Source organism: Salvelinus alpinus, chromosome 21, assembly GCF_045679555.1.
Source record: "Salvelinus alpinus chromosome 21, SLU_Salpinus.1, whole genome shotgun sequence".
Classification (NCBI taxonomy): domain Eukaryota; kingdom Metazoa; phylum Chordata; class Actinopteri; order Salmoniformes; family Salmonidae; genus Salvelinus; species Salvelinus alpinus.
The window spans coordinates 14,588,078-14,608,702 of NC_092106.1; the positions used below are offsets into that span (position 1 = coordinate 14,588,078).

The following is a 20,625-nucleotide window of genomic DNA, read 5'->3' on the forward strand; positions in this document are numbered from 1 at the left end:
TATGGCAGGCAAACTTCCAAACAGGAAGTGGAAATTCTGGGGCTGGTTGATGTTAAACTCATCGTCTATTCACATCCCAGTAAGATATGGATCTGTTCGCACTTCCTACACCTTCCACTAGATGTCAACAGTCAGTAGAACGTGGAATGAAGCCTCTAGTGTGATGTGGGGCCGGATGGCAGCTATTTGAGTCAGTGGTCTGGCAGAATGCTAGTTCCTGGTCATGCGCGCTAGTCATGACATGGCCATGTGTTCCATTACTCTGTAGACAAAAACGAATGCTCCGGTTGGAACGTTATTGGATATATATGATAACATCCTGAAGATTGATTCTCTACTTAATTTGACCAGTTTATTCGACCTGGAATATAACTTTTTTAAGTTTTCGTCCAAGTTCGCCTGGACCGGCGCCAGCGTTTGGACATGTGAACTAAACGTGCTAGCAAAAGTAGCTAATTGGACACTAGTAATGGACATTATCGAACAAAACAACAATTTATTGTGGAACCGGAAGTTTAAAAAAAAAATCTGACACAGCGGTTGCATTAAGAACAAGTGTATCTTTAATTATATGTAAAACATGTATCTTTCTTTCTTTATGATGAGTATTTCTGTTATTTGACGTGGCTCTCTGTAATTACTCCGGATATTTTGGAGGCATTTCTGAACATGGCGCCAATGTAAACCAAGATTTGTGGATATAAATATGCACATTATCGAACAAAACATAAATGTATTGTGTAACATGATGTCCTATGAGTGTTATCTGATGAAGATTATCAAAGGTTAGTGATTCATTTTATCTCTATTTCTGCTTTTGTGACTCTATCTTTGGCTGGGAAAAACGGCTGTGTGTTTTTTGGATTTGGTGGTGATCTAACATAAATATATGTTGTATTTTCGCATTTTAAAAATCGGACATGATGGGTAGATTAACAAGATGTTTATCTTTCATTTGCTGTATTGGACTTGTTAATGTGTGAAAGTTACATATTTCTAAAAAATATTTTTGAATTTCGCGCGCTGCCTTTTCAGCGGAATGTTGTGGGTGTTCCGCTAGCGGAACCCCTGGGCTAGAAAGGTTAACGCCACAGCCTATCGCATATAATCAAACTCCTAGGTCAATTGTAACATTTCACTTCAGCCACTTTTGGTTGAATCGTAAAGGACTGGTAGTTCCAAGAAACTTGTTTAATTGTAGATGAGATACAGTTGAAGTCAGAAGTTAACATACACCTTAGCCAATACATTTAAACTCAGTTTTTCACAATTCCTGACATTTAATCTGAGTAAAAATGTCCAGTCTTAGGTCAGTTAGGATCACCACTTTATTTTAAGAATGTGAAATGTCAGAATAATAGTAGAGAGAATGATTTATTTCAGCTTTTATTTATTTCATCACATTCCCAGTGGGTCAGAAGTGTACATACACTCAATTAGTATTTGGTAGCATTGCCTTTAAATTGTTTAACTTGGGTCAAACGTTTCGGGTAGCCTTCCACAAGCGTCGCACAATAAGTTGGGTGAATTTTGGCCCATTCCTCCTGACAGAGCTGGTGTAACTGAGTCAGGTTTGTATGCCTCCTTGCTCGCACACACTTTTTCAGTTCTGCCCGCAATTGTTCTATGGGATTGAGGTCAGGGCTTTGTGATGGCCACTCCAATACCTTGACTTTGTTGTCCTTAAGCCATTTTGCCACTACTTTGGAAGTATGCTTGGGGTCATTGTCCATTTGGAAGACCCATTTGAAACCAAGCTTTACCTTCCTGACTGATGTCTTGAGATGTTGCTTCAACATATCCACATCATTTTCGATCCTCATGATGCCATCTATTTTGTGAAGTGCACCAGTCCCTCCTGCAGCAAAGCACCCCCACAACATGATGCTGCCACCCCCGTGCTTCACGGTTGGGATGGTGTTCTTCGGCTTGCAAGCCTCCCTCTTTTTTCTCCAAGCATAACGATGGTCATTATGGCCAAACAGTTATATTTTTGTTTCATCAGACCAGAGGACATTTCTCCAAAAAGTACAATCTTTGTCCCAATGTGCAGTTGCAAACCGTACTCTGGCTTTTTAATGGCGGTTTTGGAGCAGTGGCTTCTTCCTTGCTGAGCAGCCTTTCAGGTTATGTCGATATAGGACTTGTTTTACTATGGATATTGATACTTTTTGTTTCCTCCAGCATCTTCACAAGGTCCTTTGCTGTTGTTCTGGGATTGATTTGCACTTTTTGCACCAAAGAACGTTCATCTCTAGGAGACAGAACGCGTCTCCTTCCTGAGCGGTATGACGGCTGCGTGGTCCCATGGTATTTATACTTGCGTACAACATCCTGGTACTTACCCTGGTGTTGATCTCCATCGCCCTGGTGACTCCATCGCCCTGGTGCCTATGCCACAGAGAAGCATGTTCTTCCAATGGAGTCAGGAGAGGCATACAACTGGAAATGCAGAAGAAATGGACGCCCAAGAACTACCAGAGGCCCTAGGAAGAGGGGACATGTGTGCAGGTGAGGGGACTGAGAGCTAAGAGCTGCGGCCAGGTTCTTATCCAGCTGTGGAGAGACTTCCTCAGGTGATATCTTCCAGGGAGCTGCTGTACTGGTCAGTGTTGTGGGCACTGGCCACCTGTGGTTATAACCAGACAATCAACTATGTACAGGTGCTGTGGCAGCACATAGAGCCATCCCAGAACTTCACAGTCTACAATGGAGGCGTGGAAGCTGTGTCAAACCTATTTGGTGAGTAGCGAACAACACTATAGATCTGTTATGATACATTGTGTGCTCAGTTCGAGTTGGGTCTGACTGCGACCCGTGTCCTGTGCCAGGCCAGAATCGCCCAGGGATGGACCACCCAGGGAGGCACGTTAGTTAACATAACGACCACTGCACCAGTGTTTAATGGAGGTGTAGCCAGCGGTAAATAACATGTCGACCAGTGCACCGGTGTTGTATTGAGATGCCTGTCGACCTGAGGTGCGTTCCACTGGGCAGCTGTATCACGGTGTCGCCGGCGGTAACGCTTGCCAACGTAGCAACCAGCGCACTGATGTTGTATCGAGGTGCCTGCGGATCTGATGTGCTTCCCACTGGACAGCTGTATCACGGTGTAGCCAGCTGTAGCTAGTAACGTGGCCCATTTTTTGCCCTTCCCTGTATTATATTTCATGTGGGATAGCAGGTTACACAAGAAATAACTAATTGGTAGTCATCTAGATGTCACCATGATACAGTCTACTCAATGGGGTGAGCATGAACGGCAAAACCACCTGGACACAGTATATTTCGCTCCCGTTTGCCAAGCACTGCAGTCCCGCAACAGGGTGGGAAATAGCTACTATAGTGTAGCTAATGTCAAGGGGTGACAGTCGCAGCAAGCACATGCATGCAACACATTCAAGCAACAGTACACTCATCATCAGTTTTATTAAATGAAAGTGTACAATTATGTTTTGTGTAAAACAGTGAAATGCGACCCCGACTCACCCGCTCAGGCTTCAAAACCAAGCTCTTGTAGTAGTTCTGCTGCTAAGTGAAATTTGACTCTGCAGACCCGTAGAATGAGGAAGTAGCCAGGGGCCAATAGAAAGAGAAGCATCCAAGAGCCAATAGAAAGAGGGGCTGGTTTTCCCTGGTCGGTCCAAGAGAAGCATCCAGGAGCCAATTGAATTAGGGGGTTGGTTTTCCCTGCGTGGTCTTTCCCTGGACGTGGGTCACAGTTGGATCATTTTGCGCAGTTCGTCATCAGAAACCTTGTTTACCTAGCAATGGATACAATCACATGCAACTTCACATGTAATCAGATGGTTCTATATCGTGGAGCGCTGCCCCACAGGCTTCACTCCTATTGGTTTACCCTGCTGCCTAGGCGGTGCAGCCTGATAACAAAGTGATGCATGCGCTAAAGCCAATGGGAGACCAGCTGGCCCTATATATTGGAGCACCCCCTATCCATCAGCCTCCCTTTTTCTTCAGCGAGACTGAAGATTGCCTTGAAGAGAAGCACTGCTGTTGATGTAGAATACACTCAACGTTGTCGGCTACTGCAGACCCCCATGACCTATGTCATGTGTGCTTGGGGGGAAGTTGAGAGTGCTTATGGTGAATTTGAGTGTGGTGACGGGACCGCAGTGCTTGAGGAGATAAATGACGCTGAGGGTCTCTCCATGCATTCATCTGTTCCTCCTGCCTCTGCGCTCTGAATTCCTGTGGCTCATTGAGGGGGCCGTAAAGCATCTCGAGATACCATATGCACATGATGCAGGAGGGTCCATGGAGAGAGCAAAGACACAGGCTCTTTTTACGCTGGCCATGCCTTCGCTGGACAACTATGCAGAGGGTTCCTGAAACTAAACCACTGATGGAGAGACTCCCTACCCAGGCCAACTTGCCATTAACTAGAGTGGCGGGGCGGCAGAAAGCCATTGTCAATGGCATCTTACGACTTGAGAAAGCTGTGGGGGCCTACCTGGTCCCGAGCTACACACTTCTCTAAACTCCTCAGCTCAGCTCTGGCTCAGATAGCAACGAGGAAAACGTCTATCTGTCTGGTGCCACCCTCCACCTCACACGCCACTGGGCTTCAACATGCTATGACATTGTCACAAAAGAGCCTATCTTCCATGCCAGTCAGACCAACTCTCAGGTTCTTCCACTCTTTCTTTCCAGAGGTGTCACAGCCCCATACAGGGGTGCGGCTGTTGAGTAGGACAGTGTTTGTGCTGTGCCACACAACTGAGCGGCGTTCTCATGAGCCTCCGATTATGTCGGGGCTGGGGGCCAGCGATTTTTGTTCTGTAGGCCCAGCGAGATCTGACACTGGGGTTATGGACGTAACCGTCATGTCGATGCCTCCGATCCCCTTTCGGGGAGGCGCTCCTTGGGCTGTGCTACTGTTATACAGTCGGCATTCAGCAGCGGTCAGGACCATAGGGGAATACAGACAATTCTACTGAATACTCCTCAGCTTCGCGCTGTCCCACTTTCAAAGCATTATTGGGAGTACTCTGCCCACCTGGCTAGTTGGAAGTTGAGGCGTACCCCTCCACCCTTTGCAGTGATCATGGAAACGGTGAAGGCATCTCCAGAGAAGGTTGCAGCTCTGAACAAAGAGATTGCAGAACTCCTGGCAAAGGAGGCGATTACAGTAGTTCCTCCAGAGCAGAGGAAAAAAGGGCTTTTATCGCCCTACTTTCTCATGCATTTGATTTTGGATTTACGTGTCCTGAACAAGAGCGTAGCCAAACAGACTTTTCTCACATGGACTGTCACGTTCCTGACCTTATTTCCTTTGTTTAGTTGGTCAGGACGTGAGCTGGGTGGGCATTCTATGTTTTGTGTTTCTATGTTGGGTTTGTTGTTTGGCCTAATATGGTTCTCAATCAGAGGCAGGTGTATGTCATTGTCTCTGATTGGGAACCATATTAAGGTAGCCTGTTTGCACTGTTGGTTTGTGGGTGATTGTTTCCTGTCTTTGTGTTCTGCACCAGATAGGACTGTTTTCGGTTTTCACATTTATTGTTTTGTTGCTTGTAGTGTTCACGTTATTATCTTTATTAAATCATGTTGAACACTAGCCGCGCTGCGTTTTGGTCCTCTCCTTCATCCCAGGAAGAAAGCCGTTACATGGACACAAAAAATTTCAGCATGAGCATCGACCTGAAGGAAGCACCCTTCCATGTGCCAGTGCTTCCGTGTCACAGGAGGTTTCAACTCTTTGCCTTCCAGGGAAGTAGCGTATGAGTACACAAGGGTGCCTTTAGGTATGACCTAGCACCTCGTACCTTTCCCAAATCAATGGAGGTGGCTATAGAGCCTCTACGTCGCCAAGGAGTTAGGATTCTGACCTACTTGGTCGACCTGTTGGTTCTCGCCTCATCAGTAGAGCTGGCAATAGCACACACGGCCTGGCTTGTGATGAATTTCACACACCTGGGTTTCGCTGTGAACAGCGGATTGTTTATCTGGGTCTCCAGTTTTACACTGCGAACATGATGGCATGGATTTCGGATCCTCGAAAATCTGTGATTCTGTTGGCCCTCAGTCGGTATCATCCGACACACGGTGACGGCGCACTCGGTACTGTCCCTTCTAGGGCTCAGGCCGTCTGCCCACACTGTGGTCCCACTGGGGTCCTGCATATGCGCAGGCTACAGGGGTGGTTCACCCACCTACAACTAGAACCTGTGCGTCATCGTTGTCAGCTGTTAGTAGTTCTCCACTCTCTGAGAGTGGATCTGACCTTCTGAACTATTGGCGTCCCGATGGGCAGTGTCCTCGCACATCCCAGTCTATACAGACGCGTCTCTGGCTGGATGGAGCAGGACATCTCAGACTCTGGCGGTGGGAGATGTGTGGCCTCCATTGGAGTGTCACATCAACCTCCTGGAGCTGGTACTGCAACGTATTGGTCTGGCCAGACAATCGAACTGCGCTGGCCTACATCAACCACCAGGGAGGAGTTTGGTCTCCTCCGCTTCACCTCCTGGCAGAGGCGCTGTGGTTGTGGGCTCACGAGCACCTACGCCTGTTGACATCACTACACATTCCAGGCCACCTCAACGAAGGAGCAGGTCTCAGTCCCAAGAGGGTCCTCGGGACGACGAGTGGCGTCTGCACCCCAAAGTTATTCACATGCTGATGCGACAGTAAAACCATCAACCCTATGTGTTGCCGGATGGAGAGAGTTCTCTTTTTCTGCAATTTCTCTTTGACAGACAACGTTCGCTGTCCACCGTAAAGTTTTTTTGCCTGTTATAAGAGATTTGGCGGGGAGTCTGTTTTTAGCCAACCCCTCGTTGGCAAAAAATATTTTGTTAGGGACATGGCGGCTCATGCCTGTGGCCCGAGCCCCGGCTCCACAGTGGGATTTGGCCTTGGTGCTTGAGAAGCTTTGTAAGCAAGATTTTAAGCCCTACACATGCCCGCAATGGTCAGGCCCTACCCTACATTGGCCCCAATAGCTTCTGCCAAATTTAAGGCCCGGTCCTGCCCAAAATCTGAAATAACCATTAGTAATAACTGTTAGTAAATCCATTAGCTGCTCCTTTCTACCAGTCACTCGCTCCCTGCACGCAGCTCGCTCTGCATGCGCTCTACTCATGGTGGCTCTGAGTCTGAGTATCCATAGCAACGGCTCTGCTTGGGCAGCTCAACGAAGAGACATTAGAAAGCAGTTAGCGGATAGTTACTTTGTCACTCTAAATTCCGACAAAACTCAAGGAACATTATTTTCTGTGAAATAATTTCTCCCGTCTTCTATTTGATGAGGTTGAAGCACGTCTGACTCCATGTTATGATCTTAGTCAGATATTACTGTTCTGCGCAGCAGAGAATGCGTAAATGGCTCAGCTTCAAAGCATTTGTGATCAATTTAGTGATACCCGAGCTCTGCCCACACCCTTCTTATTGATGAAAAATCAGGCCTAACACAGCACTAACTCAATGTATGATGTCGGGGCCGTTGGGCTAGGGTTGGGTAACAGAGCTCTATTGTAAGCCGCCATTCGAGCCATTGGCCCAGTTTCCATTGAAGTCAATGAAGACAGCATTGCTACTGGCTTCGAACTCTTCCAAATGCGTCAGTGATCTGTGCGCTCTGTCGACATGACCTGACTATCTCACTATTAAAAGGCAGGTTGCGGATCCTGGAGCTATGGGCTTTATCCCTTCCTCCACATGAAGGGGCCAGAGAGGCACGGTTCCATCGTCTGTGTTGAGTTCACACGTTATGTGGAATTCGGTCATCGCTTCAGTTGTATGTGTGTGCTATGGCGCGGCTGCGCTTGGCAGGCCACTTTCTAAGTAGTGTTTGTCTCACTGGCTCGATTGCATTGAGATAGCCTATCCGACTGAAGGGTGTTCCTTGCCTTCGGGCATCACGGGCCACTCCTCACGTGGAGATGCAGCCTCCACTTGCCGTTTAACTTCTCTGGGATATGTGGGACGCTAACGTCCACCTTTGGTAAATTCAATTGATTGGACATGATTTGGAAAGGCACACACCTGTCTATATAAGGTCCCACAGTTGACAGTGCATGTCAGAGCAAAAACCAAGCCATGAGATCAAAGGAATTGTCCGTAGAACGCCGAGACAGCATTGTGTCGAGGCACAGATCTGGGGAAGGGTACCAAAACATTTCTGCAGCAATGAAGGTCCCCAAGAACACAGTGGTCTCCATCCTTCTTAAATGGAAGAAGTTTGGAACCACCAAGACTCTTCCTAGAGCTGGCCACTCGGCCAAACTGAGAAGGGCCTTGGTCAGGGAGGTGGCCAAGAACCCGATGGTCACTCTGACAGAGCTCCAGAGTTCCTCTGTTGAGATGGGAGAACCTTCGAGAAGGACAACTATCTCTTTAGCACTCCACCAATCAGGCCTTTATGGTAGAGTGGCCAGACGGAAGGCACTCTTCAGTAAAACGCACATGACAGCCCGCTTGAAATTTTCCAAAAGGCACCTAAAGGACTCTAACCATGAGAAACAAGATTCTCTGGTCCGATGAAACCAAGTCTGAACTCTTTGGCCTGAATGCCAAGCGTCACGTCTGGAGAAAACCTGGCACCATCCCTATGGTGAAGCATGGGGGTGGCAGCATCATGCTGTTGGGTTGTTTTTCAGCGGCAGGGACTGGAAGACTAGTCAGGATCGAGGCAAAGATGAACGGAGCAAAGTACAGAGAGATCCTTGATGAAAACCTGCTCCAGAGCGCTCAGGACCTCAGACTGAGGCGAAGGTTCACCTTCCAACAGGACAATGATCCTAAGCACACAGCCAAGACAACGCAGGAGCAGCCTCGGGACAAGTCTCTGAATGTCCTTCAGTGGCCGAGCCAGAGCCCGGACATGAATCCGATCAAACATCTCTGGAGAGACCTGAAAATAGCTGTGCAGCGACGCTCCCCATCCAACCTGATAGAGCTTGAGGGTCTGCAGAGAAGAATGGGAAAAACTCCCCAAATGCATACAGGTGTGCCAAGCTTGTAGCGTTGTACCCAAGAAGACTAGAGGCTGTAATCGCTGCCAAAGGTGCTTCAACAAAGTACTGAGTAAAGGGTCTGAATACTTATGTAAATCTGATAGTTTTTTTTTGTTTTTATACATTTGCAAAAAATTCTAAAAACCAGTTTTTGCTTCATCATTATGGGGTATTGTGTGTAGATTGATGAGGAATTAAAAAATATATATATTTTAGAATAGCTGTAACATAACATTTGGAAAAAGTCAAGGGGTCACAATGCACTGTAGCTACTACACGCCTCATGCCCAAATTAATGGAAAAAATAAGCACTGCAAATCTGGAAATGACATGGGGTCCGATTCAAACTAATAGTTACTTTTCAGACTTACCTTATGCAGGTGAATAACGGGCTTTGCAGGCGTGGTTCCCTTGCACACACTGAATACATTTAACTCAACCACTGAAAACCCTCCTACTTGCTGGCCAACATTTTCACATGGAGTTTTCATTGAATAGGGTTTTCAGTACATTTATCTATAGCCATCCCTTTAAATTTGGTGTACCTTTAATTTGAATTCACTCCACAGAGTCACTAGAACATATGGAGAGAAATCAAATTTTATTGGTCACATACACATGGTTAGCAGATGTTAATGCGAGTGTAGCGAAATGCTTGTGCTTCTAGTTCCGACAGCGCAGTAATATCTAATATCTAATTCCCCAACAACTACCTAATACACACAAATCTAAAGGGATGGAATAAGAATATGTACATATAAACATATGGGTGAGCGATGGCCAAGCCGCATAGGCAAGATGCAATAGATGGTATAAGATACAGTATATACATATGAGTAATGTAAGATATGTAAACATTAAAGTGGCATTGTTTAAAGTGAGTAGTGACCAATTTCTTAAAGTGGCCAATGATTTGAGTCTATGTAGTCAGCAGCCTCTCTTAGTTAGTGATTGCTGTTTAGCAGTCTGATGGCCTTGAGATAGAAGCTGTTTTTCAGTCTCCCGGTCCCAGCTTTGATGTACGGTTCAGAATATTAGGGATCAATGAAAGAAAGCCTTGTAAACACACTCATATTCATCTCCTTTTCAGCACCAAATGGTAGACTTAAAAATACTCTGATGATTATTTAGGGTTAGGGAAGTATTTATGAAAAAAACAGAAGAAAAAAAACAGGTTACAGTGCCTCTACGCACTAAATGTATTGGTGAATCAAAAATAGTGGTTTGATTCATCCTGAAAGTTGCCATATTCAATTGTTTAATTCATGAAATATTGGAAGGTGAGAAAAGGGTACAATAGAAGTAGAACCATGTTCTTATAAATCCACCTTAATAATCCTCACTAATCATGGGACTGTGATGACAACAGTCCAGTCATCGTGAACCATGCGCCAGACTCCAGGTTTAAACTGTTAAGTATGGTCTGCGTTCCATAATGATTCAAATAGGCTAGTCCCAAATTATTGCTGGTAATACGTTAGCCTAATATGATCCACTAGTGCTAGCGATCCTCAGGAATAGTCACACGAATGTGACAGATGAAAGGTAAACTAATGATGTAATGGAATGACACAAAATGTAAAGAAACTAACATTAAAGTGAGTTCAAAATGTATTGGTATAACTGACGATGGCTACTGATAGTGGCTAATATTTAACACCATAAGAATTGGGAGAAAAAAACTGAAAAGTCCAGGCATATAATTAAAACATTGTAGAAATCATAAATAAACTCGGTAGGTTTGGCACTATGCTGTCATTTGTGCATGGCTACAGAAGCCTATAGTTTGGGTCTCCACAATTCATCCCTGAAGGTTATAAGGCCAGCATTTCATAAATCTCACTGTGGGAAAATTGATGTGCTTCAGTTTTCTGCCATATGACTGGTTTTACATTAATTTTGTCCCCAGCAATCATAGGGTAAAATATATTTACAATCCCCTTATCCACACAACTTAATAATTTACCTAGCGCTTATCAATTTGTAAGTTACAGTGCACGGAGAATGGTGCTATTTCTATTGGAAAAAATTAAGTAGGCCTAGATGTTGCTCCACTTAGAACAGACAGGTTGCTCGACATTATTCATTGTTTCATCACGCATAAAGGTGGTGGAATTATGAGGAAATTAAACCAAGGTCAGAATACAGCATATCTGTAGACACCCCTCTACCAAACCTACATTTCTGTGATCTCCAACCTGAACCCTGATAGCTGGCTGAAACATGTGGAGTAGAGGAAAGGGGATAAAAATGGAATTAAGTTCCAATTGCGTGCGTATAACTTGGGTCTGAATCGGCCCCATGGTGTTGATCTATTTATTCTATTAATTTTAGATTGTGGGATATAGCTGGATCTAAAAACAAAACTAAATGGCCTGGGACGTGGACCCCTTTTTGGATCTGAAATGTTACAAAATTACCCTTTAATATTTGGTAGAGGGAAAAACATGTGTCCCCTTTCCTTCCAGGTTCCAACTTGCTACGGAGATCTCCACGGAGCGATATGCACTGATCTTCGGAGCAAACAACTTTGGGGCTTTGGTGCTTCAGACTATCATCACAGCAGGTGGGCATCATCCCACAGGTGAGTTAACAGTTCAAGTGTCACAGGACAATAATAAGACCTGCTTGCTAGCCCTACGACTGAAGAGTAAGGAATAATCTTAATGCTTTTCCACTCTTTCTTGCAGTTCACCATTTATGGAAGCTACTTCTCAGCCATCGCTGTCATTTTCTTTCTGAGGGGTGTGTACATGATTATGACAGGGCGGCAAAGCAACAGAGACTCCACCACTGCAGAGGAGCCTCCAAGTCTGAAAGACAGTGACACTGGCCCTGAACAAAGACTCTGAGCTGAAGAAACTGACCACTGGGCCATGTTCGGTAGGCACGGAATGGGAGAAAACGTTTTGAAACGGGGAGTTTCTACCTGAATATGTCCAAAAAGAAAGCACATTTTTGTTTTCGGTTGCACCATTTTGTGGTACATTGTGCCCTGCTGAATTAAAGACACTGATGACAGTCAGGTCTGATTGTTTGATATTCTTTACACAGTCTATACTCCTGAGCAAGAGTAACAGCTCCACAGTATTCAGACTGCAACATCTTCATCGTGATAGAAATCTTTTTATATACAGTATATCAAAAATATTTCAATATATGAAAATGGAGATGTACAGTGCAGCAATACAAAGACATGGTTTGGTCATTCTTTTTAGTTAAAATTCATTTTAATATATATACACATTAACTTAAATGTCTTTAACACCCAACATCAGTGGTATTCAGTCTATATTGTGGTAAACCACTTGGACAGCAGGACAGGTGAGAGCCCATCCCCTTCCAGGTGGAGTCTCTGCCCTCGAGGCCAATCACAGAAGAGGAGAGAGACTCCTCCCCCTCTTCTGTAACAAATGATGAAACGCATGTTCACCTCTTATTCTCTGTAAAAATAGTCCTACCGATACCACGCTGTACAAACCGCTTTTGGTTCTTCTTTACAAATACAGTAACTCACAGTAGTCCTCTAAGATTTTCCAAGTAACAGTTCTGCCTTAAACTCGTGTTAAAGATACAAATACTGATATGCACAGAGCTAATTTCCTCTAAGAAAAAAATATTTACAGAATTGCAGCGTAATGAATGGGAATATTTTGCAATAACTTAGTATCAGCCAGTTTGAATATACTTTTGGCTCAGCTGAGGTCGGGCCAGATCACAGGTTAGATGGAGGACGAGAGGAAACTCAGCCCCTTTAAGACATTTACATGTGAGTCATTTAGCAGACCCTCTTATCCAGAGCAACTTACAGGAGGAGCTATTAGGGTTAAGTGCCTTGCTCAAGGGCACAGACATATTTTTAACCTAGTCAGTTCAGGGATTCAAACCAGCGACCTTTCGGTTACTGGCCCAATGCTCTTAACAGCTATGCTTCCTGCCACCCCTAACACCACGCCCCCTTCCCTCTACACACCTTTAACTTGTTTTGTTTTTTGTTGCCATGGACGGTGTCTGTTACGTCACTTAATACAAAATACCAGTTTTAGAAACATTGGGTTTGTCTTTTTTAAAGCGTCTTGTGAAACAAAACAGTGCAAGAGGTGAGAGCGGTGCACGCCAGTTGACAACACCCTAGTGGTGGAGTTCAGGTGGAGCAGTGCTATAAGAAAGGATTCGTTGAAGAGCTTCCTGAGGGGTAGTGTCCTGAAGGGGCGCCCGCCTGGAAGGACGACAAAGACAGAGAGAGGGAGAAAGGGAGCCATTAAATCACCACTAGCGAAACTAACACAAGTTTTATCAAATGGAGACTGTGGACACTTGGTTTTCAACCAATGGTCCCACTCACCAAGAAGGGGTTACTAGAGACCCCGGGTGCAGCCATCGCCTGCCCAAAGGGGGTCACCACAGCCTTGGCCTGTCCATAGGCTGAAAACCCCCCTCCTGGTGGACCAGAGAAAGAGGTGAATACAAGGTATAAATGAAAAGGGGTACACTACACAAATTCATGCAAAGCACACATACACCCATGCAAACACCCACACACACCGTTGGGTTGCTGGGGATAGGCCGGAGGCTGGGGGAAGGGGCCCTGGCCTGGGAAGGGCTGTTGGAAGGTCCCACTGAAGCTGGTGGGGAGGTTGTAGGTAGCAGCGTTCCTGAATCCGGCTGGCATGCTCATGGACCCTGTGCCAAACGTGGCTGCAAGATAGGCGGGAGAGGAGAGGACACTCACAATCTACAAAATATCACATCAGTTACACAGAGCTCACGCTACACAATTACTGCTAAGTGCTAACGCAGACCACAAAACATCTGAAGCACCCACCTAGCCACCTAGTCTAGCTATAATCACACCTGACACCAGGTTAACATTTGCACACAACCTGAACGAAAAACACCTTTACTGAGCAGTGTACAATTAAACACAGAGAAACAAACACAGCAACAGCAGAAAAACTACTTTGTGACTAGAACGAGTCTCAGAGACTAGCTCTATCCATAACCAGCATTAAAGTAGACAGCATCTAGCACACAGTTACAGTACTACGGCACTCAGGGTATAAGCACTCTTAGCAAAGGCAGTGTACAGAATCCAGGAGGGTGAAAAACTATAAAAAGCTTACAGTCAAGATGGTTGTGCAGTTCAAGGATACTCTTAAATGGTTATCTGGCAGTTTGACACCAGTTTATAACCTCAGAGCTCAGCTGGAGGACATACACACCGCCAACAGCTATAGGCTGAAAAGCTACGACTGTTAGTTAGGCTATTTCTCTTGGCCGGCAGGGGGCAAGAAGGGGTAATCAGCGATGTCACATCACTACAGTCTGGGAGCGCTAGTGGGGGGGGGGGGGGGGGATTGGTGAGGGTAGTTGAGGCATCAGGACCCCCACACTCACATATACAGTAGAAGTAGCACTGGGGTCAGAGGTCAGGGGACACAACACATGCAGTCGGCGAGACAGTCACAGGATGCTCAGGGGAGCTCTAGGAAGCACTGCCACAGCCAAGACACAGGGAGGCAGAAAGGAGGGAGAAAAGGAGTGAGCTGGAAGAGGAGGAGGGAACCTACCAAAGTGAGCTGGAGGGTAACCCTGCCCATGCAGAGCCCCCAACAGGTCTGTCGAGCATCACGAGAGCAATCAGACAGAGCCATCATAATTTGCACGTAGACATACATACGCACACACCTTCACGCTTATAATAGAAACACTCAGTCACCAACTGTTACTACTTGGACTATATCCTCATTTAGCTACAGACAATTGTTAGTGAATAATGCTGCTGTCTTGTAGCAGCCCGAGCCCCAGGCAAAAGGTGGTCAATCATCCTCCGTAAAAAGTCATCTAAGAATATGGACTTGTGAGATTTCGGTTGACTGCTAGGCTATTCTTTGAATTTTGCTACAAAGAGAATATTTTACATGATCACCTGCCTCAGTTAATTTGTGATATTTTAGCATGACTTTGGAATATAGTTGCCATCTGTGAAACATGTTTTTCTTCCGCACTACCTCAAAATGGCCGCTAACCACGACAGTTAGATCAGCTTTAGTCATAGAGATGTACTTCAGAGCTCATCAACTATCTTTGCAATGGGCCTGCCCATGACAGGTTTTGGGTTAAGTGCACCCTCTAACTCAGTGGCCGTGTCCGAATGCCCGTACTTGCGTTCTAAATAGTATGCTGATTGGGTATGCGCAAAATAGAACGTTTTAGAGTATGTGATATTTCTAAAACGTAGAAAGCTTAAAATGCCAGGATGTCATACTCATTTTGGCTTTTCATCAAGTACGAATTCGCTGCATGCTATTGAGGAAGATAATTGTCTTTTCAGACTCCCACATGTATTTGACAACAGCTGATAATCAGATGATCTGACGTGATGTACGAATGGCGGGGAACAACCCAATTGCGCATTACATGACGCCTTCTAGGTATGCGTGTGCCTAGTATGCTGATATATGTTGCTTACTGCATACATTTTTACTAAACAGTATGTTCTAAACAGTATGTAGTACGGTTAGTACATAGTATAGAATTTTAGTAAGTAGTAGGTAAGAATGATTTCGGACAAAGCCTATGGCTTTAGTTTCAAGTACATTGGGTATGCAAAACATCCGTGGCGTGTCCCCACCTGCTGCTGCCATAGCCGCTGCTCTCCCGTTGCTCTGGAAGGGGTTGGTGGTGGCTATCGCCGGGGCAACCGCTGCAGCAGCAAAGGGGTTTGTTGACGGACCTGGCAGAAGGAAAGGAGACATCAAACTCATATCAGTTCATCTCTGAGTAGCTAAGTGTCTACTTCAGCTCTGTAGAAATTTACGGTCCAATTCTAATCTACCCCCTTCTCCCCGAAGTGTGGAATCGGTCTGCGATGGAAATTGTCTTGTGTGTATATGATCGTATGTTTAGCACAAGGCTGCTTTTGTAATAACCTGAAGTGATACAATGTCTCAGTTTCAAGGTCAAAAGCCTTGTGTTGTATACATCAGTCACATACAGGAACCAACCATGCTTATGACTTGTTTGTGTAGCAGTATAAAAGGACTGAAAGGGAACCTCCCCTTCAGAGTTTTCATCAAGCTTGGATTGAGTTTGTGAACCTCTCCAGCTGTGAGAATAAAGATTGATTCATTTACTTTGAATTTACTCAGTGGTGAATTTCCATAACAATTCTGGCGCCACGAAACAGGATGTTTGACCTTCTCGATGTGATCCATCAGTGAGTGTCTGCGAGGGAACACCGGTGGCACATTCTTTGAACGGCGTAAAGGGATATTCCTGTCTCACTAAAAGAGGACGAGGACCCACCCGGACCAGACCTCCACTGTGGGATGCGTCCGGGAGGAAACAACATCCACGAAACCTAGGACAACTCAACTGATTTCAATAAGTATCATTTAAATGAAGTAATACATTTGTTTAAGAAGGGATCCAAGTTCTAATAGAGAACTAGGAAAAGGTTCGGTGAACCTCGTTTATAACGTTACATAGGCATTCTGTGTGAATACCTAAGGAAGTTGTGTGTGAACTTTGTTTGAATATGTAAACAACAAGAAGTGGGAAATAGCGTCTCTAGTCTGTGTTTGCGTGTGTCTGAATGAATACCTAAGTAAGTTCTGTGAATTGAACGTTATATAGGGATTCTGTGTGGATGCCTAAGCAAGTTCTGTGTGAACTGCACAAAGTTCTGTGTGGACTTGGATTGATATCGTTATATATGGATTCTGTCCACCACCACCACCGGCCATCTGATCTACAGGTGCAGAGGCATTGACAGGAGAACCATTGAAAAGTTTGAGAAGGAACCAGCTGAGATGGGCAAGGGCTCATTGATGCCCCCGGACACTGAGATTCAAGAACATGATCACTGGTACCCCACAGGCTGACTTTGCCGTGCTGATCGTTGCTGGTGGTATGGATATGAATACCTAAGAAAGTTGTGTGTGAACTGAACGAAGTTCTGTGTGGACTTCGATTGATAACGTTATATATGGATTCTGAGTGAATACCTAAGCAAGTTCTGTGTGATGTGTGAATTAAGTAAATGAGAAAATAGTGAAGTGTGGTGTGTGTGTGAAGATATGAAAGGGGAGATTACTATTACCGAATATGTTTTTGTTGTTGTTTTATTTAGGGGTGGATCAGCTTAATATTGCGGAAAGATTGTTGCTTCCATCAATGTAATTGTCTTCATTTCCAATCCCCCATATCTTTTTTTGGTAAATATATATATCCATATACATACACGTATGCATACATATATACATACCTATATAGTTATACTTCGTTTTTTAAGAATATGCCTTTATTATTCCCCACAGACCCTACCACCCTTCCCCCAATTGGAGTAAACTAATAAACGATAACATGTAGGCTTCAACCTTCAGTTTATACATTTAGTTTATATATCTCATACACAATTTACAGACACAATCTATTTTACAATAGTTATATTTTGTTTGTTTTTAGCCCTTTCTCTATTTCTGATGTCCATCCAGTTTGATTTCTATTTGTAACTGTGCTATTTCACAACATTTCTGAACCTATATACATTTTACAGATCCCGTATGTTTTACATTGGTTATCTTGTTATAGTCCCACCCTTCAGCTCCATTCAACCACTCCCATCCATCTCTTAACACCATCCATTTTGGATTTCTATTTGCCATATATTTTTCAACTGTGCTGTGATGCTTCACAAAAGTATTGAACCTTTCTATTCTCATAGCTTCTATAGATTGCAAATTTAAAAAAAATATTTTGCTAAAATAATTATTATATTACTGATCGATTGACTATGACTTTTCAAATCACCCTGTATTACTATCTGCAGCGTTAGTTCTACGCAAATGTTGCAATTCCTCAACCATTCCTGGACCTGTGACCAAAAACGAGCTACATATGGACAATACCAAAATAAATGATCTAATGACTCTGCCTCCTCACAGCAAAATCTGCAGAGCTGGGAAGATTGTACCCCTTTATATATAACATTATATTGGTTGCAAGAATTTTGTATAGTAATTTAAATTGAAAAATTCAAAGTTTTGAATCCGGCGTTGTTTTGTGTATCAATTCATAAACCATGTGCCATAAACCATGTGCCATGGAATGGGTACGAACATATCAAGACTGTTTCAAGGACAGCTTTTTTCCATCTACGTAACATTGCAAAAATCAGAAAATTTCTGTCCAAAAATGATGCAGAAAAATGTATCCATGCTTTTGTTACTTCTAGGTTAGACTACTGCAATGCTCTACAGCTAACCGGATAAAGCACTAAAACTTCAGTTAATGCTAAATACGGCTGCTAGAATCCTGACTAGAACCAAAAAAATGTGTCTTCCTGTTAAGGCAAGGGCTGATTTCAAGGTTTTACTGCTAACCTACAAAGCATTACATGGGCTTGCTCCTACCTATCTTTCCGAATTGGTCCTGCCGTACATACCTACACGTACGCTACGGTCACAAGACGCAGGCCTCCTAATTGTCCCTAGAATTTCTAAGCAAACAGCTGGAGGCAGGGCTTTCTCCTATAGAGCTAAATTTTTATGGAATGGTCTGCCTACCCATGTGTGACGCAGACTCGGTCTCAACCTTTAAGTCTTTACTGAAGACTCATCTCTTCAGTGGGTCATATGATTGAGTGTAGTCTGGCCCAGGAGTGTGAAGGTGAGCGGAAAGGCTCTGGAGCAACAAACCGCCCTTGCCGTCTCTCCCTGGCCGGTTCCCCTCTCTCCACTGGGATTCTCTGCCTCTAACCCTATTACAGGGGCTGAGTCACTGGCTTACTGGTGCTCTTCCATGCCGTCCCTAGGAGGGGTGCGTCACTTGAGTGGGTTGAGTCGCTGACGTGGTCTTCCTGTCTGGGTTGGCGCACCCCTTGGGTTGTGTTGTCTGGGGGTATCATCGGATGGGCCCACAGTGTCTCCTGACCCCTCCTGTCTTAGCCTCCAGTATTTATGCTGCAGTAGTTTATGTGTTGGGGGGCTAGGGAAAGTCTGTTATATCTGGAGTATTTCTCCTGTCTTATCCGGTGTCCTGTGTGAATTTAAGTATGCTCTCTCTAATTCTCTCTTTCTTTCTTTCTCTCAGAGGACCTGAGCCCTAGGATCATGCCTCAGGACTACCTGGCATGATGACTCCTTGCTGTCCCCAGTCCACCTGGCCGTGCTGCTGCTCCAGTTTCAACTGTTCTGCCTATGGCTATGGAACCCTGACCTGTTCACCGGACGTGCTACCTGTCCCAGACCTGCTGTTTTCAACTCTCTAGAGACAGCAGGAGTGGTAGAGATACTCTCAATGATTGGCTATGAAAAGCCAACTGACATTTACTCCTGAGATGCTGACTTGTTGCACCCTCGACAACTACTGTGATTAATATTATTTGACCATGCTGGTCATTTATGAACATTTGAACATTTGAACATCTTGGCCATGTTCTGTTATAATCTGTTATAATCTCAACCCGGCACAGCCAGAAGAGGACTGGCCACCCCTCATAGCCCGGTTCCTCTCTAGGTTTCTTCCTAGGTTTTGGCATTTCTAGGGAGTTTTTCCTAGCCACCATGCTTCTACACCTGCATTGCTTGCTGGTTGGGGTTTTAGGCTGGGTTTCTGTACAGCACTTTGATATATCAGCTGATGTAAGAAGGGCTATATAAATAAATTTGATTTGACACATCGAAAATCTCTCCCCAACCATTTTGCAATTTATATGGCACAGCTGTCAGTATTTTGGTCCTTAAATGAAATTGGTATATGTTTATATTTATCACACTTTTCTTTAACCATTTATATTCTTCAATGCAGGGCCGACATACAAGTTCCTTATTTTTTTCCCCTTCTACTTGCCTCTTCCATTTTTGTGGTAATGCTGCAATTAGTTGGTTGTAATTTTGGGTAGAGCAGGCATTTCCACATGTCTGTGTTAGCTGCATGTGTGACATAACTCTACCAGTCCTATTTATGATATCATTCACTAAAATTATATATTTTTTTTAACATTTCTTTGAAAAACACGTTTAAAAAAAAAATTAATTAGTATATTTGAGTTTAACCACAATATTTGTTGTATTACTTGTTCTTTCTTTTCAGGTGGATTAAACTGAAATTGCAATCAACTTTTTAAGGCTTGTTTAAAACTTTTTAGGGATAGGGGGCAGCATTTTCACTTTGGATGAATAGCGTGCCCAAATTGAACTGCATCCTACTCTGTCCCAGATGCTAATATATGCATAGTATTATTACTATTGGATAGAAAACACTCTGGAGTTTCTAAACCTGTTTGAATTATGTCTGTGAGTATAACAGAACTCATATGGCAGGCAAACTTCCAAACAGGAAGTGGAAATTCTGAGGCTGGTTGATGTTCAACTCATCGCCTATTCAAATCCCAGGAAGATATGGATTTGTTTGCACTTCCTACGCCTTCCACTAGATGTCAACAGTCTGTAGAATGAAGTTTATACTGTGTTGTGGGGCCGGATGAGAGGGGAATGAGTCAGTGGTCTGGCAGATTGCCAGTTCCTGGTCATGCGCGTTCCACATGATATCGCCATGCGTTCCATTACTTCTACAGACACGAAGGAATGCTCCGGTTGGAACGTTATTGGATATATATGATAACAACATCCTGAAGATTGAT

General features: G+C 44.4%; 1 protein-coding gene across 10 annotated transcripts in view; it reads right to left on the reverse strand.

Annotated features, from left to right (window-relative positions):
* Nucleotides 1-12,189: 12,189 nt before the first annotated feature.
* The window catches only part of LOC139547894 (arf-GAP domain and FG repeat-containing protein 1-like), a 42,168-nt gene continuing 33,732 nt past the window's right edge, over nt 12,190-20,625 (reverse strand). For 7 of the 10 annotated variants that reach the window (XM_071357058.1, XM_071357056.1, XM_071357053.1 and 4 more), the window contains 5 exons: nt 15,613-15,714; nt 14,549-14,596; nt 13,524-13,676; nt 13,324-13,418; nt 12,190-13,197 (listed from right to left, as the gene is read on the reverse strand). In XM_071357058.1, the coding sequence (XP_071213159.1) occupies nt 13,138-13,197; nt 13,324-13,418; nt 13,524-13,676; nt 14,549-14,596; nt 15,613-15,714 (458 nt within the window). In that variant the 3' untranslated portion in view covers nt 12,190-13,137. Of the gene's footprint in view, nt 13,198-13,323; nt 13,419-13,523; nt 13,677-14,375; nt 14,474-14,548; nt 14,597-15,612; nt 15,715-20,625 lie in introns of those variants that run through there. The other 3 variants (XM_071357057.1, XM_071357052.1, XR_011669610.1) reach the window with 2 other exon arrangements.